The following is a 24,981-nucleotide window of genomic DNA, read 5'->3' as shown; positions in this document are numbered from 1 at the left end:
TGTGACCATTTGCCAACGATCACACTGTCATCGATGCTCAGGTTTACTGATCATGTTGTACAGTCTCTTATGCTATTCAAAGAAATACGCTAGGCTCCTTAGAAGTATCAGCGTGACAGTGTATTATGATGTTTGGGTTTTGGCGTAATGTGACCCCATTGTCTTCAGCCGAAGCAACAACGTTACTCGTCAATGACGTCAAGGGTTCTATTTCCGGGTTTGGCAATGATCTCTTTTTCGACAGTTCTACCTTAATGTCACTGTAACCCGTGGCAGCTAAAATAACCTAAACGCACACAGATCTTACCTATTAGTTTACATAAATAAACATGTAAATAATATTAAACGAAAGGTGTTTGGTTTTCTTGGAGGAACGAGATATTTCAAAACGACGATATGGTCGTAAATTGAGACGAGAATATATTCCTGAAAATATTTGTGATCTTTCAGCTGTTTGAACTTCGGCTAACTTTGTTCAGTATGATACATGTACAACTGCTCATCTCAGGGTTCCCACGTCCAGAATGGCGGCTTCAAACTGTTTTGACATTCAGAAGTATCAGTGAGAATGAAGGCCACCATATTGTCTGGGATCAGATCCAGGTGGCAAAACACGCGGACTGCGCAGGACATAGAGTGCAAGTGCTGCCGCTGCCAGAAATCTGCTCCCTCACGCGCTACCCTCTAACCTTGTCGTAATAACCTGATGGGATTTCAGGTTCGCTGTTATGTGATGAAAGCATCTGCAGTTCCAAACAGTGTGATACAGAGAGCGGTTAGAAAGTATAAGGCGTGTGTTCCATGAAAATAAACAATGCCTGAGCGTAACCACGTGCAGTATGTCGTGACAATAATAATCCATCTGTCACATGACATGTATACAACACGGTGAATATAACGGAATTGCGTGTGTAGACCAACGAGACACAGTCCATGCCAGACGTTGATATGACGCTGTGCGGAAAACACTTATAACTGTAGAGTTAAGTTGGTAACACCTTTATTGCAATCCAAAGCGGTATCGGCCAAATTTTCCGATATCGCCATGCATGGACAATAGAAAGTAGTCTACATGTGTTTTTCATTCACTGAAGTTTTGACTAGTTTACTAACTGCGTCATTTAAGTATACATTATCATTACATCCCAACTACAGAGCCATTCATCAACTGATAATACAGTTGACTAAAGTTTTAAATGATACAAATGATCTCTGTCACAAAATAGGATATATGCTTGTGCGACCAGGTGAAGAGGACGTGATAGATATGCTGCGAGCGTCTTGACTGTACAACCAACGACAACTGTGCTTAGATGCTTCATCTTCATTTATTGGTCAAAACATTACAAACAGTGTTTTCGTATTTCCATACAAGGCATTTATCCACTGACTCGGATCATCAATATGTTAATGAGTAATTCACTCATATATATATAACTTTCTTTACCATTGCCATGCCATTGTCTCAGAATCACAGTCTGTAATCTGAATCGGCTGTGGTTACACTCTAAATCAGATTCACACAAATAACTAAAATTGTTTCCCAAAAACAACAAAACCAAAAAAAAAAAAAAAATTCCCAAAACAACAAACAGTAAATAGAACAAATCAAAACAATTTAAACAACAGACAAGCACAGATGTGATGCTATTCTGGCAACGGCTGGTACTGTTTTGGGATCAGAGATTTTGAACATGTTTACCGAATGGCACCTAAGAATGAATTACAATTACAATCCATCTCTAAGTAGAAAACAGCAGGCTTGCCTTGTAATATTTTCACATGGGTTTGTAAGATAGAAAACTTCTACTTTTGCTTGGGAAGATGGCTTACAGTGCGATATAAGGACACATATGTTACCCAATGAAAATTCTCCTTTCATAAAAGATACAGGTAAGATGACCAGAATCTCGCCAATCAGGAAAAAGATAGACATATACAGATAAATCAGTGTGTATACATTGGTGTACATTTAAAAGCATGTTAACATAATTATGTCTACACAAATAGGACCATACTTTTTGTGAAGCTTCAAGATGAAAATATGTGTGAGCAAAATTTTACTTCATAAAGAGATATAAATTCATAAAATGCCTCCAACATAATACAGGTCCCTTAACCTCAGGCTGGAAAATGCCAAACATCCTTTAGATTTCCTACAACAGGATAACAAAGTTCACACCACAGATAGTAGTCAACAATCACCACAATGTTAACACAAAAAATTAAAATGGCAATCAAGCATCTTTAATTCATAAAATCTATAATTCATAAAATGAGACAACACATCCCCATCAAAATCCAAGCAACAAAAGAAGTAGCTTATAATATCTATAATTGTTTTTCCCTCAATTCAATAATAACAAAAAATGTCACCAAATAATATGAAAGCAATGGCAATCAAGATGGTGGCACCAATAATATTATGAGACAGTGTCATGTAAGATACCAGTACTCTAAACTAAATGTAGGACAATGTGAGGAAAATTAAGAAACAACTTCTAGTAAAAAAAAAATAGACAATCTCCTCAAACAAAATAAAACCAAACGACTGATTCAGAAGTTACTGGTGAAAATCTAAGAAAGCACAAACAGTGTGGACAGCTGTTACATTGGCACCTTATAGCTGTATGTAACAGTAGTTACAATGTACCTTGCAGTCATATATACAAGTATATATTAAACATCAGTAAATCCATATTGAACAAGCCATCTTTCCTAATTAAGAACCTTATTGAATAATAACTAACAATTTTTAAATCCTTAAAAAAAATCATAAATTGCTACATGTAGCATTGTAAAATTGTCTAAATGAAAGTTTATTTTCAGTGAAAACAAATGTAACATCAACCATGCAGTTCATAGAGACACTAATAGTTAACCATATCAATAAGTTACTTGATAGATGTAAATGGAAAAATAGCATGCTGCAGCATAGCAAACCAAGAGTGGCATGGTCAACATATATCCCCATTATCATCATTTGTTTAGTTCATCTCAATACTCCATACTATACTCAATATTATTTCATATGCTAGTATACAACAGCTATGAAGTTTAAAGTGTGGTTGAAATCCATCACGCCGTTCCAGATATCAGACAAGTAAGCATCCTGAATTTGAAACTTTCTTAACAATGAGTGAAACTGTGGGCAAACAGATTCATTATCATCATCATGTGGGAACTTTGCTAGCAAGCAATGGTACAGTCAGCAGACAGAGGCATTGTTCACATGTGGTGACTTTGCTAGCAAGCAGTGGAAGTGTCAACAAACAGACTCATTCTCAACATGCAGAACCTTTGCTAGCAAGCAGTGGAACAGTCAGCAAACAGAGGCATTATCATCATGCAGGAACTTTGCTAGCAAGCAATGGAACTATCAGCAAACAGAGGCAATGTCCACATGTGGCAACTTTGCTAGCAAGAAGTGGAATTGTCAGCAAACTGGCATTGCCCACATGCAGTAGTGAAGATGGTGCATATGCAGTATATGCAGTAATATATATTCATAAAAATCAATAGATAAAAACAGGATTTACACAGTGAAACAAACTGAGATTCTCTTTCTATTACTGTCTATTTACTATTACCTTCACTCACACCAGTGCACACAATATATTTATATAAAGTCATGGAATGCAAAATTGTATAGATGAACCAGCACACAACACCCACACATATGACAATCATGTTTCACCAAGTCTAAATGAGATGTTTCACACAATAATAAATATAGATTATATAAAAATATATCTGCTTAAAAATAGGATTTTCACTGTAACATGAATTATTCATAACTTGTTTTTTTGCTGTATTTTCGCTGGATGGTTCATGAAGGTGAAGACCGAGCACCAAATCTGTTGGGGACTGTTGGTGCAGTGTTACAGTTCACCACCATCATGAGTTTTGACTTCTGGGTTCTGTGGAGTTGTGGGCCCTTGATGAGTTATGGGCCCTTGCTGGGTGGTTGACTCTGTGATTTTGGGTTTGTCACGCTTCTGATGACCAAGTCGTGAGTGCTCGATGGTGTCCACTTCCTCAGAAACATCACCTGGTTGGTCCCCTTTGTAGAACTCATCCACTGATTGGCTGAACTCTTTGTCCTCCTCAGACAAACCCTGCTCCATACTGTAATGTCCATCGGCATCAAAACCTGCACACGGAGTAACACCCAATTTTAATGCGTGCTGTGACTTAACAACTAATTAAAACTTGGCAAAATAGTAATTTCTGATTAGAAAAAGAAATTACTTTGAACATTTTTAAGGGAAAAAATATGAGTAGATTGTATAGGTATAGTGGTCAGATGCATGAACAATTTCACATGTACTGAAATTTTGTATAAATATACAATATATAAATGTAGAACTTCATTTCATATAGATGTCTAACACTGCACTCAAGAGTTTTTCATTTACCTAGACAGTCATATTAATGGGTGGAGAAAAGGCAGAAGTCTGGATTAAACTACAGCCCTGTTACATGTACCTCATTAACATATTGACTTTAAGCTGCAGAAAACCCGGCGGTAGTCTGTGACCTCAACTGCCAGGAGCCGAATGGCTGTGGCCAGCTTTGAAAGCTTTTTCTCTCTTTTACTAGATAAGCTGAAATTTCATTGGTTGAGAAACAGAGCTTTGAATGCAACCCCATAGGTCTGGGGCTGATTTGCTGTGTCGTAGTAGCACCAAAGCTACATGTTGATTGGCTGATGGTTCACAGGATTTCTATCACTCACCAATGCCCTCCTCGTTGGCAATGCCCACCATGTCATCTTCCCCGACACGATCATCTACACCCTCATCTATCATTCGTAGGAAGTCATACCCCTCATGTTTGGGACGCCAGGTGCCCCTGGGAAGGTTCACTGTCAAGTACAGAAGATACTAGTATAGAACTTCAGAGTGGGTCAGTGCAGCCATGTCGTATCAAGCACATGCCTTTTTGAAAGTCAGCCAAGGGAAAGTTTTAAGTCTGATAGAAAAGATGGAAAGAATAGCAAACAAGAAGAGTTTGATGAAGTGATGGGAAAGGAAATTTGTCACATACATGTAAAACAGGCAATTTAAAATGGACAGACAAAGCTAATGAAGGGATAAAGTGCACTGGCTAATCAACTACTGTAAAACAGACAAAATGTTGACGGGGAGACTTACTGGAAAGGAATGTGGCAAATAAAAAGAGGTTGGACTTACTGGAAGGGAATGTGGCAAATAAAAAGAGGTTGAACTTACTGGAAGGGAATGTGGCAAATAAAAAGAGGTTGGACTTACTGGAAGGGAATATGGCATATAAAAAGAGGTTGGACTTACTGGAAAGAAATGTGACTTACTGGAAGGGAATGTGACTTACTGGAAGGGGCTTGACATCCTGAAAGGGAATGTGACTTACCGGAAGGACTTACTTGAAGAGGGCTGGACATACTGGAACTTACTGGAAAGGACTGGACTTACTGGAGGGGGACAGGATTTAATGGCAGGGGTCTAGACTTACTGTAAAGGTATGCGTCTGAATGGAAGGGGATGTGACTTTAATACTGGCAGAGAAGGAATGTGACTTACTAGAAGGGAAAGGGCCTTACTGGAAGAGTATGGACACTTACTGTGGAAAAGTGACTGACATGAGATGAGACTTACTTGAAGGGGAAACCTTCTCTTGATGGATCTCCCTCAGCCATTTGGAGATTGTTTTCATAGAGAATTCCACTCCAGGAAAATTATACACTTCTGACTGGAAAAGCAACATACATTCAGTACATTTAAATACTAAATTTACCTGATTCACCCGAAACTTTATGTGAAGAGGTTTGTATGGTACCTGGCAAGGTGCAGTGGTTTCATCCAGGCTCTGCCTGGTTTCAGCCACCCATAAACTGAACTTCTGCCAATGACAACTCAAAATTTCTCAGTTCAGCATTTATTTATTTATTTATTTGACTGATGTTTTACACTGTACTCAAGAATATTTCACTTATACAATGGCATTATGGTGGAAGGAAACCGGGCAGAGCCCGTAGAAAACCCACAACCATCCGCAGGTTGCTGACAGACCTTTCCACATACAGCCGGTGAGGAAGCCACCATGAGCTGGACTTGAACTCACAGCGACCGCATAGGTGAGAGGCTCCTGGATCATTACGCTGCACTAACCAAGTCACGGAGGCCCCAGTTCAGCGTTTAAACACTAATCAAATAAATATATAAACATGTCCATATAGGAATAAAAGAGTATTGCTAAGAAGAAGGGATAAATCAAAATTACAACATACAGAAACTGGACACAGTAAGTTGCACATTAGCTGATGTGAAATATAAATATGCACCTGCCAGTTCATAATACAGTGCACAAAGCTCACAGACTCCTTATGCCTGAAATAACCTCCCCACAACTGTCATAATCTATGAGAATTCAAAGACAACAGAACTGACCTTATGGCGAATAATGAGACAGATATGAGGCAGCCTGGGTTGTTTCGTGTAATGGTACAGTAGTGTGGAGCCTAGGTTGTCCATGCCAGATCTGAAACACACAACAATAAGGTAGTCCACCTTCAGCAGCAATTGGTTAGGAATGAAGCACAAATAATATTTATTTATTTGATTGGTGTTTTACGCCGTACTTAAAAATATTTCACTTATACGCCGGTGGCCAGCATTATGGTGGGAGGAAACCGAGCAGAACCCGAGGGAAACCCACGACCATCCGCAGGTTGCTGAAAGGCCTTCCCACGTATGGCCGGAGAGGAAGCCAGCATGGACTGGGCTTGAACTCACAACGACCGCAATGGTGAGAGGCTCCTGGGTCATTACGCTGCGCTAACGCACTAACCAACTGAGCCATGGAGGCCCCTACAAATAATATGTTAATACTGCCCTCCATGCCTATTACTTTTTAACATTTTCGCTTTTGGAAGGCTTGTCCAAAATTATGCTCATCTTTCAGCTGATTTAATATACATAAACATATTTATCTACCTTTGTCACCTTTACATACTCATCCAGCTTACTGCAACTTCATATTTTCCCCCAGTGTAAGTCTTACTCACATTCAGATCATCCAGTTCTTTCTTTCTTACATGTTTATTGACATGAGTACAGTATACACATAGTATACATTTTCATTCATCTCAATGTTTCTTACACGTATATTCATCCAGCTTTATCGCAGTCTCAATCACACATTCATCCAGCTTCATCTTACTCACACAGTGCATCAGGTTAGTCTCACTCACACATTCATCCAGCTTCGTCCTACTCACACAGTGCATCAGGTTAGTCTCACTCACACATTCATCCAGCTTCGTCCTACTCACACAGTGCATCAGGTTAGTCTCACTCACACATTCATCCAGCTTCGTCCTACTCACACAGTGCATCAGGCTAGTCTCACTCACACATTCATCCAGCTTCGTCCTACTCACACAGTGCATCAGGTTAGTCTCACTCACACATTCATCCAGCTTCGTCCTACTCACACAGTGCATCAGGTTAGTCTCACTCACACATTCATCCAGCTTCGTCCTACTCACACAGTGCATCAGGTTAGTCTCACTCACACATTTATCCAGCTTAGTCTAACTCACAAATTACACCTGGTTAGTCTTACTCACACATTCATCCAGGTGTAGATGGCCCACGTGAACTCGCCTGACTGGGCCACTTCACTGACGGCCTCAACAACACCCTGATCCCCTGGCCCCAGGAACACCAGCACTAACGGTTTGAACTGCTGGTACACCTGTGGCATGTTGGCAGGAGTTAGCTGGCCCTGTCAACACATGAACATACTCACCATTATCTTTGAACGCAATAGCAGTCGTTGAAGTTTAGGTCATTATTTTAATTACTCCTCTATCATATGATGCCATATGATACATCCAGCTCTTGATGGTTTGGCTGTTCCTTAACATAGGATTTAATTTTGTTTAGTTGTGCTTTGATGTCATAATCGACTTCTTCAATGAAAGGAAAACTAAATAGGTTTTTAGTCAGAGTACATACATGGTTACAATCGTGTCACATTTTATATTATCTTGTATACATGTATGAAATTTGTGGCTTACTTCTGGCAGGAAATGAATCAAGCAAATGTATAGTCTATGTACAGCTCGAAATGCCATGGGTTGCTTCCCTTGGATCTGGGAATGTAATATCCAAGTGATGTACCAACATTCTAAGCACTCAATGAATTATTTTAACATAAAAAACTTTTACAATTTTATAACAGGAACCTTGTAAAAATTAAAAGCATTGCAGTTCACCTTTAAACTATGGCTGTCAGTTAGCTGTACTGAAGAAGCTAAAGTGCCCGAGGGGAATCACCACATTTGGTAAGTTACTGAACACCTTTCCTGTGCATGATGTACAAACGTACATCTATATTGGCGGAAGAACACCACCAGGTTTTCAGTCATGTAGCTGGCATATTAATTTCTACCGAGCACTTCCCAGCTTTACAGACAACACAATCTGACCACTGTCATGTAAATGACATAAACACATTACATTAAACAGGATGCACATAAATTCTTTGAAAAAAGAACAGGAACTTAAAATGAAGGCAAAAGAACAGAATTTAAACATCTACATGTAATAAAAGTAATAATCTACAACAAAATGTGCACTGATTACATGCTCAATCCATACCCCTCCCGAGCAAAAGACTTACAAACTCACAATAGCAATAACTCTACATTATTCAGAGGTCAATTTTCAGATTGAAGTAGTTCTAAATCCTAAAATTATACACACTGTTTTACTTACAAACAGTGGCAAGCTAGCGGCTGAGACAAACATTCCAATCTTTCTTGCTATCATCTCCTTCTTGTAAATTTCCACTGGCTTTAGAGGGTCGTTCCTTTTGAATAGGAGTACGGCAGGGGAAGTAACTCCGTAGTCTGCAGCACTAAAACAGAGAGAACTCCAACACTACATCGAGTCATTTTAAAACTAGTAGTTACTGCTCTAAACATTTAGAAATAGAGACATTTAAAACTTGAGATAAATAACTGCAAAGCTATCTTTGACAAAAACAAGATAGCGAAGATTTTATAAGGAACACATCATCATTTCATCTGACTTTTGTATCTACTTATTTTATTTTATTGTTGTTTAACACCACACTTAAAAATTGTTCATTTATACCATGCTGGTCAGCTCTATACGTTATGGAAATCTCAGTGCACTGGATAAATCACTTTGGCAAGTTACTGACAAACTATCCCATGTGTGGCATTCACACCATACTGGAGGAAGTCAAGTGCTCTTCAATACAATTAGATTGCACAAACAGCCACAAGGGCGTTGTTGACAGCGTGATGTCAACACGGGCAAATGTGTAGAGTTTGAACTTACATTTGTTTTGCCAGAGTTGATTCCGTTACCAACCCAAATGGTGCACGGTGAGCGTTCTCCATTGCAACCATATGGAACTGTTCAATGTCTGCAACAAAGTCATAGGAACAAATCACAAATCTTGCAGGTTTCAAATATGGTGAAATGAAATAATAAAATAAGTAACATATTTTTTTGGAATAATACAGATATAAAGATTGGGTGATCAACATGAAAGGTGTTTCCCATGTAATTCTCAAAATCCACAATGTCAAAATATAGATAAACAAATGAGCAGGGGAATAAACAAACCCCCATATAGTTTGTTGTATAGTTTGTGGGCTTTAAGACATGAAAAAGACCAACAAATTATTTCTGAACATATTGTACGAGCTGACAACAAGCCTCCGCCATCATTTTTTAAATTAGATTGAATTACACAATTATGTGCAGAAAAGAGTAAGTATGAGAGCTGTTAAATATAACTCACCTGTATCACTGTTCATGAGACCAAGCACTGAGACAGGTGTGGACTGGCGGATGTCCTCCGGGAACAAACCCTTACTGAACAGTGTCACTTCTTCCTTATTCACAGGCTTCACAAACCCATCCAGCTGATACCTGGAACACCAGATATTCTGACATGTAGGGAGGTATCTTGTAGTAAGGTAACCAAATAAGGTAAGTCATGTTAAAAGGAAAAGGACTTGTAGTGAGATAACCAGTTAAGGTAAGTCATGTCAAAAAGGACACTGTGACATGACTTACCTATAGTCAGGTAACCAGTCACAAGAAACCTGTGAATTGTAGTGAGGTAACCAGTTAAGGTAAGTCATGTCACAATCACACTGTGACTTGTAGTGGGGTAACCAGATAAGGTAAGTCATGTCACAAGGAAACTGACTTATAGTAAGGTAAGCAGATAAGGTAGGTCATTTCACAAGGAAACTGTGAATTGTAGTGAGGTACCAGATAAGGTGAGTCATGTCTCAAGGAAACTGTGATTTGTAGTCAGGTAACCAGATAAGGTAGTTCATGTAAAAGGAATTGACTTATAGTGAGGTAACCAGATAAGGTAAGTCATGTCACAAGGAAACTGTGACTTGTAGTGATATAACCAGATAGGGTCAGTCATGTCACAATCACACTGTGACTTGTAGTGAAGTAACCAGATAAGGTAAGTCATGTCACAAGGAAACTGACTTATAGTAAGGTAAGCAGATAAGGTAGGTCATGTCACAAGGAAACTGTGAGTTGTATTGAGGTACCAGATAAGGTGAGTCATATCTCAAGGAAACTGTGACTTGTAGTCAGGTAATCAGATAAGGTAGTTCATTTAAAAGGAATTGACTTATAGTGAGGTAACCAGATAAGGTAAGTCATGTCACAAGGAAACTGACTTATAGTAAGGTAAGCAGATGAGGTAGGTCATGTCACAAGGAAACTGTGACTTGTAGTGAGGTACCAGATAAGGTAAGTCATGTTACAAGGAAACTGTGACTTGTAGTTAGGTAACCATATAAAGTGAGTCATGTCTCAAGGAAACTGTGACTTGTAGTCAGGTAACAAGGAAATTGACTTATAGTGAGGCAAACAGATGAGGTAAGTCATGTCACAAGGAAACTGTTGACTTGTAGTGAGGTAACCAGATAAGGTAAGTCATGTCACAAGGAAACTGTGACTTCTGGTCAGGTAACAAGACAAGACCCTACATACATGTATGTATATAATGCCTCAGACTCCTGGTCATGTGACATTTGAAATGGGCATGGAGATACACGACTTCCTCATTTTTAAGGGAAGGTAAGTTAAATCATGCCTGAAGGAAACTTTGTAACACAGAAAGGTAATAAAGTCTGATTTATTTCGAGGTAAACAAAGCCACATTTTCAGGGAACTGTGAATCAAGTGAGTCAAGCTTTAATGAAATTGTGTTCATAGGTCATGTGGAGAGAAAGAGAGTTAAGTCATATTAACCTGTCCTGTGATAAGGTAACAGTCCAGTCCAAAGAATATTGTGCCCTGTGTTGAGATGAGATGTTAATATGCCTTTACAAAAAGCCTATATTGTACTAAAGTTTGACAGATGATTCTTAAGGCAAAAAAACTCATCCCTTGAAAGGAAGATTTGCAGCTAAATTTACATCTTTGCTGTTTAACTTAGAAAGAGATAAGAGGCTTTTTTGCTTTGCTATTACCTGATTCCATTTCTTCTGCATTCTGGTCTACATTTAAACACAAATCTGGAGGTCTATTAGTTATTTCAACCTGTTTTATCTTCTACTCATAAACTTACAGTTTAATGGCAGACAGAATTGAGTCTGTTCCAAGATGGCCATTATACACCATCTGCCTTTGTCCTTTTCTGTAGAAGTGCACTGTGGGATACATGGTAATGTTCTCCTTCTGGCAAACATCTGTCCAATCAAAACACTCAACACGAGCCAATGGGCTTTCATCAGGTGACTTAAAACTGGCCCCAGCCTCTGCGTAGGCGTGAAGGAAAGCAGCACTGGGAGTGTTCACTGGGGTATACAAAGAGCCAAAGTATCCATTAGCAAATGCCAAAACGCATGAAAATCTGGTAATAGAGCCCTGGAAAATTTGTAATAGTGCTAAGACATACTTTCTAGTGCCATGCCCAGGTACCCTCATATCAATACGCTCGAGCTGTTTTGATACCTTTATCAAATTTTCTGCAAATTTTAATTGTAGGAATTTTCAAAGCACAGGTTCATAAAAAAGACATTGATTTAGCATGCTGCAAAAGGATAAAAACATCTGTTTCACAGGATACACTATCTTTGTGTCTGGGCTATACCATGCAATGAAATGCACGATCATGCAATCTGAATGCTAAATTCTGAAGCTAACAAAAAACACAAGTACTACTGATTTGTGAAAACAAAATGGCCATACCAAATGTTAGGGTCAATGCTAGATTCAGCCAAAGGCAAGGAGAAGGGAAATTTATGGATTTGAACTCTATATTGTTCAACAAACCATATTTCATCTGACATAATGGTCTTCTGCTTTCCTTGCTGTCTGCCAAAGCTACGTATACTTTATTTATTATGCCGGTTTATATAACTGTCAAAGATTTCCTTTCACTGAAAACTCAATTTTTCGCCTTAAACTTAGCATTAATGTCATCAATTCACCAAATACATGAAGGCCAGTTTGTAAAGTAATGATTCACCTTTCAGATAGAAGAGAATAACAGCCAAGTCTTTCTGCTGGAGGGTTTGTGGGAAGGTTTTGTCTGTCAGGGCTGGAATGTTTTCCAGTCTGAGGTCTTTCTTCTTCAGGTCATGTACAGATTTGGCCACTTGGTCATCTAACTGTTCCACTAGTGATGACAAATAAAGGGAGATCACTCATGTTGTATTTTCACACTTGGTTCAGGACAGACGTAAGAGTAATTTTTTATATCAACTTCATATATTTTTTTCACTTCTATTGTTACATAGAAAATGCAAGGAGGTTTGTTCGAGGTTATAAATTTGACCATTTCTTCCCTTAGTTTTAATACAGAACATCCACAGATAATTTCTACTGATGAGACCCTGAGCTGAAAACAATCCCTAAAGTTCTTGGGGTGGATTTCACAAAGTCAAGACTTTTATGATCCTATATAGAATTACAAATTTAGTAGTTCTTTTTAACATAACATCAGTTAATTGTTCCTGTTTTAGGTCTTTTTAGCTAACTTTTCGGTGTTTGAATCACACTTTAAAGATTTTGACTTTGGCTTATGGTAATGACCCATGGTGACAGAGATACACATATCTATATAGAAATAACTTTCACAAGACTAGAAGGCTTGCAAGAAGTTCAAGGCATGACTTTACATGCAACTGCACAATTGTGTTGCTTGTGATTTGATTTATTGACTGTCGCTTTAACTCCACACTCAAGAATGTTTCCCAATCAGTTTGATGGGTGACAAACTTTCTCACATTGCCAATAAACGGCCATGGGAGTGTTGTCTACCAATTGACTGTGACCATGAGCTGGTCCCACAAGTAAAAGCTGGGGTTTCTACAACTTCCCTGTCCAATTCCAGCTTTCAGATTGTTATGCTTTGCAGTGTGTTATATGTGATTCAATTGTGCACAGAAATATGAATAGATGTGACACCTTTAACAGAAAGCACAGACAACATAGACAAATAAATCAGACAACTTACCCTCTGAAGAAGCAGGGAGATAGAAACAGACAAAAGCAATACAGTGTTAATTCACCATAACTGTAACGTTTTCACACATACAGGTAAATGCTTTACAGAAACCACACTTCTTTTCTATTCTTGTATTAATATGCACCATGTATTTACAAAATAGTTGTAAATGTTTAATTAACAGATAAAAGCTTAACACAGGTATATTTGCTAATACTATTGCTTTTATTCCAAACATTAGACTTTTCCATAACAATAATAACCTTCAAATTCCAGAAGTGACATGTTTATTAAATGGAAATGAAATGCCCACAACAAAGTTAGACATTTTGCCTGATTCTAATAAAATGTAATATTTTACAACAATATTGATTTAGCTGTAAGTATGCAATTTGGGGGTAAAAGTAGGTAATTTACCGTTTATCACAACTGTGACAACTAGTTATGACTATTTACCTTGTTCAATTTGATCCATCTTAGCCGCGTAGTTCTCAGACACTGGCTGTGTGGGCTCTGTCATGGTGTCCTTGCGAACACCGCGCATGAAGTCCTCCAGCGCATCCCTCACAAAGTAACCCAGGCTCACAATGTCCATCTCACCACTCATAAACCGATCATCATTCTGACGATTTACAGAAATACACATTTCATTATCTCTCATAAATCAGTTAGCATTGTGATGATTTACAGAAATAAACACTTCATCATGTCTCACAAACCCATCATCATTCTGATGATGTACAGAAAGAAATGCGTCATCCTCTCTCATAGACTGGTCACCATTCTGATGATTTACAGAAATAAATACTTCATCATGTCTCACAAACCCATCATCATTCTGATGATGTACAGAAAGAAATGCTTCATCCTCTCTCATAGACTGGTCACCATTCTGATGATTTACAGAAATAAATACTTCATCATGTCTCACAAACCCATCATCATTCTGATGATGTACAGAAAGAAATGCTTCATCCTCTCTCATAGACTGGTCACCATTCTGATGATTTACAGAAATAAACACTTCATCATGTCTCACAAACCCATCATCATTCTGATGATGTACAGAAATAAACACTTCATCATGTCTCACAAACCCATCATCATTCTGATGATGTACAGAAAGAAATGCGTCATCCTCTCTCATAGAGTGGTCACCATTCTGATGATTTACAGAAATAAACACTTCATCATGTCTCACAAACCCATCATCATTCTGATGATGTACAGAAAGAAATGCCTCATCCTCTCTCATAGACTGGTCACCATTCTGATGATTTACAGAAATAAATACTTCATCATCTGTCATAAATCAGTCATCAATTTTAAAATTCAACAAGTTAATAAGACAAAATATTCTGAACATGACATCAGGGGGACACCTGAAATCACAATGTTGTGATAGTACTGTTACTAAGGAATGGTTCCAATAGCACAGAGTGATTAAAACTTATTTTCAGCTGTTAAATTTTCGTCCTTTGGCTGTTAAATACTTTTGACAGAAAAAAAATTTGATACTGGGATGAATGGTTGGCTAGCTGGTCTACAGCCTTAAGAAATGTCAGTCAAGTTTAAGCATAACTGTGATATATGATACATGTACATCTATGACATGCTGTTGTACGTGAGACTTCTACTGTTACTTACACCAGAGGACTTGAAAATTGTATCTGACTTGCATACAATACCTGTTAACTACATGTAGCATTGATACTAAATCTGTGACAATCAAGGACTTACTACTCGCTTCAGCTTCAGTTTGGCTGTTGGTAGAGGACCTTGAAATGTATACTCTTCTGGCAAGTTTGGTGATTCTCTGAAATATTATTACAATTAACAAATATCAGCAAGTGGACAGTTTTGTCCTGCTGAGCCCCATAAGTGCATCGTATAACATCATAACATTATAGATTGTAAAATTTTAAGCGGAATATTCCTAATTACCGTGCATTCTCTATAATTCCATAACGAAAATTTCAGCTTCAACCATAAAATGACAAATTCAACAGTTTGGGAAAGGTAACAAAGTTCACATTCCTGTCCTAGTATAAAACTGGACATACCTGACTTACATGGCCTTACAATGTCAGCCAGGGTTGATGTATATACGTAAGAATGTGAGACATCAAAGGAGACATAGAGAACACACTAAGCAGTTAAAATTTATACATGAAATATACACTGGCCCTCATCATATTCTGCTCATTTTTTTCTTAAAATCTATAATTCTTATGGTCAACATGTGCATTCAAAATCACAATATATAAAGGCACACAGAAAGGCTAAAACAGATAAAATGAAAAAAAAAAAATCAATAAAACGATTAAAATCGCAAAACAACCTCAAAAATGTTGCAAACTTCTCACAGTTGAATCTATAGTTACCAACACATCCAAAACTTGCACATTAGGACAATGTTCACATTAGGAGCCACAGGCGAATTTTACAGTTAACAAGGCTAATAAAACTCACACATTCACAGTGATGATTCCCACTATTCCTCTGAACCTGGTTCCGAGGCCCTGAGCTAGTGTATGGGCCTGTACCTGGCCTACTTTGTCGTGATAAAGATAAAGGGTATGGATCACAACCTCAGTGTAAGGACTGGTCACCCCATCCTCTGGAATATTGTACTGGTAAGAGAGAACAAACAAGACTTTTCAACAACATTTTATCATATTTTTTTTATATTTTTTATTTCCTTTCCTTTCTTTTCTTTTTTATTTTCTGTTATTTTATTTTTTAATTATTTTATGAGGTCCTTAAATATGTCTGAAAGCTAAAAGGCCTAGTATCACTTATTTCATGGCATTTTACCTGGGAAGAAGACAGACCATCTCAATTCCAGATTTTACCATGATTTAAATAGAGATATTATCTCCATGTATATCAATATGATGCAGGGGTCTCTTATTACAGCAATATCAAAAATTTACCAACAGAAAAAGCTTGTTAATTACTGAACTCAAATGGCAACATATGAATCTTAAAACAGAACAACTAAAGATTAATATTAAACCTTGTGGTGGTCAATCAAATGCACCATATGTACACCATGTAATGTACAAAATTAATACAGCAAGGTGCAATAACCCAGGAACCTCTCACCAATGCAGTCGCTGTGAGTTCAAGTCCAGCTCATGTTGGCTTCCTCTCTGGCTGTAAGTGGGAAGGTTTGTCAGCAATCTGTTGATGATTGTGGGTTTCCTCCCAGCATAACATAGGCCGCTGTCGTATAAGTGAAATATTCTTGAGTACGACGTAAAAACAACATTCAAATAAATAAATATAAAATTATTACATACAGCGTGAAGCCTTACCACATTAGGCAATGAGAGAGACTTAACAAAGGATGCCACATCCACCAATTCTAATTTGCCAATGAACTTCACAGCAGGGCAGTGAGTTATCCCCTCTGGCGATGTCCTTGGGGCATTCTTGCAATCAAGCGCCCAAAGCATACAGAGAGCACTCGAATCAGTCATCGCATCCCTGCTCAAAGACAAAAGTATATGACAGGATTACAATTAAAAAATAAATTTCACAAACCTATGACTTTTATGTCTAAAACTGATCAATATAATAGTAAGCCACATTGACAATGAACATAGAATAACAGTGTAATGCACATAGATTTGTACAAATAAAAAAGATGATCAGCATGGCAACACTATGTAGAACCATTCAGTTCTAACAGAGTTGAGAGACATATGTCATGTGCTCTTTTTATCCATCTGTGTACTATAGTGCACACTGATGGGCGCATACAATCATGACAGCAGCTGGTCTCATGTTTCTAATTTATGGACGATTATGGTGCGATTCAGTCTGATAAAATTAAGAAATAAAGGTTTGATTTTTGCAGCAACTTAAGACTATATGATGGGAAAACAGACACGCCTACTGTTTGAGGACGTGGCAAAACTCAAACTTTTACTTCTATCAGATTCTAATACACCCAAATTTCACCACAATGGTATTATATTTAAGCGGTTGCATTTTCAATCAATTCCTTTCCAAACGATCACAGCTTTCACCTCTACACATATTAACATACACTAACCAGTCCCCAGTGTTGAAGCTAGCGATGTTACTGTCTATTTTGACATCTTGTCTTAAGGAAGATATGGGATCCATTTTGACCATTACACTTGGGTTGTTTACATTTTTACTGAAACAGATACCTTAATGTATCCAGCCTTTATTTGACAACAGGTTCCACATAAAATGACAAGCTACTGTATGTCGCACCTCTCTGTTGTACGCTTTCTAAGCCTAAGAAGTAGAATTACAATTGAGAGTGCTGATATTTATACAACCATGGACAGCACTTCTTTTGGCTGACCAACCACAAAGGTATGATGATGAGAAACTTCACATGCCTAGTCTACACTAGGCCAGGGCAGAAATGTTTGTGTTTCTACATCACTGTAACAGCCCCATATTTATGGTTAAATAATAATACTCACGGAAGACTTGAAATAGTGCTTTTCTCTGTGGTGACTCCAAATTTATACTTGCTCTGGTAGAGATAAGCAACTTCCATAAAAAGCCTATGTTCTGGAACCCAAACATGATACATGTGTACACTGTTAGGTAATTACACACAATCATCATTACATTACAGTGTCCATATATTTTAACACAAAATACTTACTTTGTATAACAAGTATTGTATTATAAATCAGAAACAAAACCTCAATATATTACATGTATATATACAATTCTTGGAACAGACTTACCTAACACTTGAATGAGCCTTTCTATCCTTCCTTAAACCTAGTGCACACGCACAACATTGGTGTTGAAAATCAGATTTTCAGGTCGCTGTCTCAAATGATTCCGAATGTCAGATACCCACACACGAGAAACGTTTGTTGTCCACTTTTTAAGCTTTCAGCGGCGAAAGATGGTCACATGATACATTCAAGGTCATGTGACGCTAAAAGTTGTGTAACAACTTCCATTTTATCTGTACTCACGTCACATTCCTACACACTCTGACTGGTTGAAGTAGACGACAACTATCTTGACAACAAGATCCAAATTGTCTGAAGACGAGCAAAATTTTGTGCCCGGCCCAATTGTTTCTGGATTTTTTGTTGCCCAAAATTCAACAAGATGAATCTTTGGATCAAGTGTTCCAGACTCACGACATCGTTGTTTTTGTTGTTTGGATCAAGAAATCTCGTTTTCGACAACAAATATTCTTCGTGTGCACTGGGCTTAATATACTACCAATGCATCCACTGTCTGATTAGGAATTTGTCAAAGTTATAATTTTATAAACTACCCATCACACATGCACATCTGCTTATGCAATGTCAACAAATCTAATGCATGTATTACAGCTGTATATTTACCATAAAAATTCATCCACAACAAACTTACTCATTTTGCCTCATTCTAGGAGTTCTACTGATCTTAGAAAGCTGTTCAGAAGTTTGTTTTTTGGAAGATAACTTGATATTTTACTGGAAATATATGAATTTTAGCACCAAATGTAAAACAGATTATCTTTGATGGCCTCTAAAACAGTACCTTTGGGGCTGTCTGTACAGTACCTTTGGGGCTGTTTTGGATCAAATACAGATCAAATCTGTATTTCACCTTTGAAAGTAGGCTTAGGGCTTTAAAATGGCTAAATGCCCTGCCACACCCACGTGAAGATTAAGGCCTGATTAATGTATTTACCATAGGTGCCAATGGCCCGGTGGTAGGAGAAGATGAGGTCATGTTGACCTTTGGCCGAGTTCTCCAGCTCAGCAAACTCCTCCTCTGTCTGTACAATGGGGACGTCTCTCAATAACACCAACCTGGAATACCAACCGCACTCCATGTCTTATTCACTGGTCACATAGTATTTTAGTTTTTCTCACTATTTTATGATTTTTTTTCAGAACCCATTAAGTGACACTGTAATCCAGCAATATCAAAACAAACTACAGTTTTAATATTTTTTTTTTAACTGACATTTATTTATTTATTTATTTATATGATTGGTGTTTTATGCCGTACCAGCATTATGGTGGGAGGAAACCGGGCAGAGACCAGGGGAAACCCACGACCGCAGATCTTCCCACGTACGGCTGGAGAGGAAGCCAGCATCAGCCGTTATAAGCTGACATACACAATATTTTGCGACATAAATGTTACAAACTTTTACCAGTATTTAGTGTAGCAAGGCAAATGAGTGACTATCATACAAACAAGTAAATATATATTGTTTTGGGGCAGGAGCTTTTACCTGATAAATGTACCATTCATTTATTTGACTGGTGTTTTACCCTGTACTTAAGAATATTTCACTTATATGACAGCGACCAGCATTATGGTGGGAGGAAAACAGGCAGAGCCCGGGGGGTAACTCAGATAAAATACCTGTGTTGTATGAAAACAAGGGTAATCTGATTCATATCAAATATCTTGAAATAATATAGCTCTTGAATGTAATACAAAACCCCTAAACCCTTAAGAACAAAATATAATTCTGTGGAAATACATGCACAAATTTCACTAGGATGTGTTTGTTTTGTGGCCACTAAAGTGCTACTTCAGTCATAAGATAAACCAGGCACAATCATAATGATATGAAAGACACACTATGGAACAAAGCTAACACCCCAGATGACAAAGATTTACAGTGAATAACACTATTTAACCCCTATATGTGAAGAGTCCTCAAAAACAAAATCCTCTGCAATTTCTGTAAAATTTTCCTGATGTGATATGATAATATGTGACACTAAATCAGGCAGATATGATGTCAAGTAAGGCAGTTATGCTGGAATGACGTCATGAGTGTTTGAAAACAATACGTCATTTGTAGCTGTTATACATCAGCGATGGGTGATATCAAGTCTTCTTGCATGAAGTCACACCAGGCAAAATTGGAAATTACAGAAACTAACAACAGCTCTTGTAATACAATGCAATTTCTTCATAATTTAGGAAATCAATTCAGACTGCCTCGATCCTTGGTCCTTAATTCTACTTTTAAGATATACAAATCTTCACACTGTGGTTGCTTTTTAAGGCCCTAAATATAGCTCTGCATTCCACAGGTAATTCAGCTTAAAAGAGGTCTTCTGTAAAAACTACACAGAGAAAACTTAACTCAGCCCACTTTACAAAAACATACATTTAGTAATCACTCTTTGTTTGCGCAAGCTGTGACTAGGTAAATAAAACACTCTCCTCCCAGATGTGTGTGGAATTAGAGCTGACTTACTGTAGAATGTTGGACATAATGGAGTTCACATCAAACATGGTCTCCAACTCCATCTGTAATAGCTCATAGCCATCCCTGCAAAGGACAGAGGCAGACAAAATACAAAATTATCACGGGAAAAACACCAGTTCATCAGAGATAAGTTAAAATACTTACTGACTAGCACAAAGAAATACAATGACATTACCAAAGCATTTGACATATGCATGCCAGAGTGCAAAGTTTTTATGTTCGCAGTACATGTACACCGTGATAGTAGAAAACAATAATATTGTAATTTGTAACATAATATATATCAATATAGTTTTTTTTGAGATCTCAGTTAGCACTGTCTAGTGAGAATCAAGAGAGTGTAGAGATATAAGAAGCCAGGATTATAAGGCCCATACAAATATCTGAAGATATTATCAATCATGCCTAGGAGACATCACACATGTAGTAAATATACAAGTAACAACCTGAAGGCATAGACAAAATGTTCCCCTTTCTTCTTCTGACAATGCTCTGTGGATTTGCCTTGAGTACAGTCTACCTGTTTGCAAACACACATGATAATGTTTACATTATGAGCTACAGGTACATGTATACTGTGCCATGCATCAATTCAGAAACTAAAATATGTGTTTACTTACACAATGCATAAATACTTATTGAAAAACAATACGAAATTGCACTGGAAATAAACGGTCTTGATGCGTGTTTCATTTCCGTGAAATCAATCAGTGTTTGTATGCTTCTGTGTGAGAAGAGCTCACAGCTGCTGACTAATCAATACACACCTGTCATATGCACACATCTCTAACACAGATCAATCAGGGCTGACTTAACTTAGTGGAAACAGCTGTGTTTATTTATCTGAAATCTCTGATTCCTGGAATATGTTATCTGTCACTCAAGACATACAAGACATGTCGACTGCAATTAACTATTATAACCTGGTATGTATAGGCCTATTGTTTATATACATTAAATGACCATAAACTTTGTCCATGACTAACTTGTCCTTTTTTCTGGATTCTGAGAGTTCCATTGTGTTTACAAAGGGGTTTTGAGGTTTTTTAAAGATATGGGATGATATTCTACCGTAAAATTGTAAGTTACAGCACCAAAAATAATATTTTGTGACACATATTTGCCTCTAATACTGCACTTTTGCGGGAGAAATATTAGGTCATTTAGGCTATGCCAAAACAAATCATTCAACAAGTTGAGGTGACATGGGTGTTACGCCAAACATATTAACATGTAACCACTTTTTTATTTATTTATTTATTTATTTGATTGGTGTTCTATGCCGACCTCAAGAATATTTCACTTATACGACGGCGGCCAGCATTATGGTGGGTGGAAACCGAGCAGAGCCCGGGGGAAACCCACGACCATCTGCAGGTTACTGAGAGACCGGAGAGGAAGCCAGCATGAGCTGGACTTGAACTCACAACGACTGCATTTGTGAGAGACTCCTAGGTCATTACGCTGCGCTAGTGCGCTTACCAACTGAGCCATGGAGGCCCCTTCTTTTTTTATTAAGTAGAATGTAGAATCTAATTATGTTTCTGCATAAAACATAAATGACCACGTTCAGATCTACCACAAATTAAAAATATTATGAATACCAGATCGCATAACATCTTCTTTGTTAAAATAAATGAAGACAATTAAGCCATAGTGAGAAGTTATAACATGGATCTTACCACAGCACACTTAACATGGTAGGTGGCGAGAAGCTCTGCTGATCTCTCATACTCTCTGTAAAATGATGGTAGCCTGGGGACCTCTGAAGCCAGCACACAGTATCAAATAATTTGTAATAGAAACAGCAATGTCTATTTTAGCCATATAGAGGGAATGGCATGAGATTGAATATAATTTTCTATTCAACATTGAACTCTATTATAACAATATAACATCAAAACATTGCTGTGTATGAGGTACGGATGAAAACTTGAAAATTTATAAATGTGTTAAATTCATTTCAGACAGTTCAAAATTTTTTTAAAATTCAGACGATCACATTTTTTTTTACCATTAACTGTACCATGCCCTGTGGTTGAACTCCGTTAAATGTTATAATGTGAACTCTTCTTTGAAAAGTTTACTTTTAATTTTCTTTATAACCTTTTCAAATCTGACATCCTTAATAAAGAAGTCTTCCTTCATATAACTCTATCTGCTATAAAACAGATAAAGATATATATATATTTCCTCTTCATGGTTAACAAAAACATTTCCTGTAACATTAACCATGATTACAGGAAATATGACATCTTTAGTTCGTCCTCTAGAGATTCTCAACACATAGACGTTGGCAACTGGTAACAGATGACTGAAGCTATTACTGTATTCATCAAACATTGGGATGGGGCAGAGGGAGGGCGTATACGGTCAACTTTCCACATGCAAGTAAACACGTGCTTATGTAAAAAGGTCTTCGGGCATATTGATACATGGGCTGTCGTACACTAAAGTTTATGCGCCAGAAGTATTTACACCAAAACATATTTAAATTGTTACGTTCTTCGTGATCTTGACAGTATCATCTGCTGCACATGCCTAAACTGAACAGGTGCTGTACGGCACTGACATTGACAGCCAACTCGCTGCGGCTTGGACACGATTGTAATGTAAACTGCTTTAATAATGTAAGAGGTACTAACCTCTTTAGCACCAGGCAGTATACTTACCTCGTTTGTAAAAATACGCTACACGGATATCCGGAGATTCCTTGAAGTTTTCGAACTGCGCCCCGTTCATCGTCTCAACATGTTTAAAATCTGTCCTCGTGGCGGCTTCTGAATATGATATCAGTGAGAGGAGGACGAGCAGAAGAGACCGTACCATCTTGCCAGCTGCCTGAATGTCATGAATGAGTTACTCGCTGCTGTTGGTTAAACGAGGTTCTCACTGCAACACAACCCACTGCTAACCAATCAAAAAACCTAGTTACAATCACTGGTACCTTGTTCAGTGTTTTGTGTGGGAATAAATGTACCAGTTCCCATGCTGGAGTCCAATCAAAATCCGGCGAGTCTCCTAACCTTTACTAGGAAGTAACTTAAGTTAAACAATGTAGATGCAGATGTATGTGACATCCGGGTTTCCAGTGCAAGTCAGTCAATGAAAGCTTATGCAGTGAAGTATCCTCTATCCAAGGTGACGAGAATATATAAATAAATAAATACAGCAGCAAATTAATTAAACAAATGAATACTTAATTAATTAAGAAAACAGCAACTAACCAACGATAAGTAAATCGTAACAGCTGATTACATGTACTTTATAATGTAATTCATTATTTTCGTCGTGGTGGTAGGCCGTAACAAAAGTCCATACACTTAATCCATTACGCCTATACACAGATGTACAGATGCTCTAGAACATAAGCCGAAAAATATCAATCACAGAAAAACAATCCAACTAGCAATGACGATTCATGAATGAACTAATTAAATCTTCACTTTGGTGAATCTCAATTAGTAAAACCCACAACAGTTTTTTTTAAAAGGTAGATGTCTGTTCTTAGAGCTACTATAGGTTTGTGTCATCTTCAGGAGATATGTACATATTCCTTGATGATAGCACAAACATGGTTTGTAACAAATGAATTTCGCCATATTTTTTACCATTTTTTATCTGTTCTGCAATGGAGTATGCTAGCCAAGTTTTCACCCTTGTTTCCTTTACAGCCCATGCTTTGGAAATCAATGATTCTTATGAACAACCTGTATGCAGACTTTATGTGAAGCAATTTAAAAAACGGGGGGTGGGGTGGGAGGCTATTTTGACGAAGTATGTCATTTTCTCCATGCATGAGTGCCCATTTTTCTTTGCAAATATATGATTTATATATTTTTTTTCTAATATAGGCCTATATATACATGCGCTCTTTTGGGCTGTATCGGAGCGTATATAGAGGTGAAGCATTCTTTTTTATCAGCGGGTAAATGACCACTGTTCTATATACTCTATTTTATATCATTACCCCGAACGCATGTATACCTGCACAACAAATGCATCCGGCAGGTGTTTATTTCTGCACTATGTATACTTGTGAATTATATTTATTGGCCAAATTTAACAAGTTATAATGTCTAGATTGTTTTATTTTCTCTTCTATACAAAAATTAACACATGCTTTACGCCGTTTCCATATTTAAATGTAATTTTGTTTGTACCTTTGTTTCATGGGATCACGAAAAATTAATTTGTGAAAATTAGTATGGGGTTGAAGTCACGCC

At 37.6% G+C, this 24,981-nt stretch overlaps 1 protein-coding gene across 1 annotated transcript; it reads right to left on the bottom strand.

The window, feature by feature from the left end:
• Positions 1-1,311: 1,311 nt before the first annotated feature.
• Positions 1,312-23,650, bottom strand: LOC135466959 (thioredoxin domain-containing protein 16-like). The gene is made up of 21 exons (XM_064744712.1): positions 23,428-23,650; positions 22,438-22,520; positions 21,202-21,275; positions 20,744-20,818; positions 19,207-19,328; positions 17,982-18,072; positions 16,833-17,004; positions 15,985-16,145; positions 15,253-15,328; positions 13,969-14,134; positions 13,522-13,524; positions 12,532-12,708; positions 11,629-11,857; positions 9,823-9,953; positions 9,354-9,441; positions 8,763-8,904; positions 7,610-7,767; positions 6,429-6,519; positions 5,637-5,730; positions 4,739-4,867; positions 1,312-4,153 (listed from the first exon to the last, which is right to left on the bottom strand). The coding sequence occupies exons 1-21, from the start codon at positions 23,582-23,584 to the stop codon at positions 3,882-3,884; spliced, it is 2,691 nt and encodes an 896-aa protein (XP_064600782.1). The 5' UTR covers positions 23,585-23,650; the 3' UTR covers positions 1,312-3,881.
• Between the last annotated feature and the right edge of the window lie 1,331 nt (positions 23,651-24,981).

This window comes from Liolophura sinensis, chromosome 6 (assembly GCF_032854445.1).
Source record: "Liolophura sinensis isolate JHLJ2023 chromosome 6, CUHK_Ljap_v2, whole genome shotgun sequence".
Taxonomy (NCBI): domain Eukaryota; kingdom Metazoa; phylum Mollusca; class Polyplacophora; order Chitonida; family Chitonidae; genus Liolophura; species Liolophura sinensis.
Note: the sequence above shows the minus strand (reverse complement) of the source record. Positions and strands in the feature narration are given on the sequence as shown.

Bases quoted from the DNA above. Each gene is read 5' to 3' on its own strand.
- LOC135466959 (XM_064744712.1), bottom strand. From the start codon at position 23,584: ATGGTACGGTCTCTTCTGCTCGTCCTCCTCTCACTGATATCATATTCA. The intron at 6,520-7,609 runs GTGAGTAAGACT...TGTGTGTTTCAG, and splicing joins ATCTACACCTGGATGAATGT to ATCTGGCATGGACAACCTAG. The intron at 4,154-4,738 runs GTGAGTGATAGA...CTCCGTGTGCAG, and splicing joins TGCCAACGAGGAGGGCATTG to GTTTTGATGCCGATGGACAT.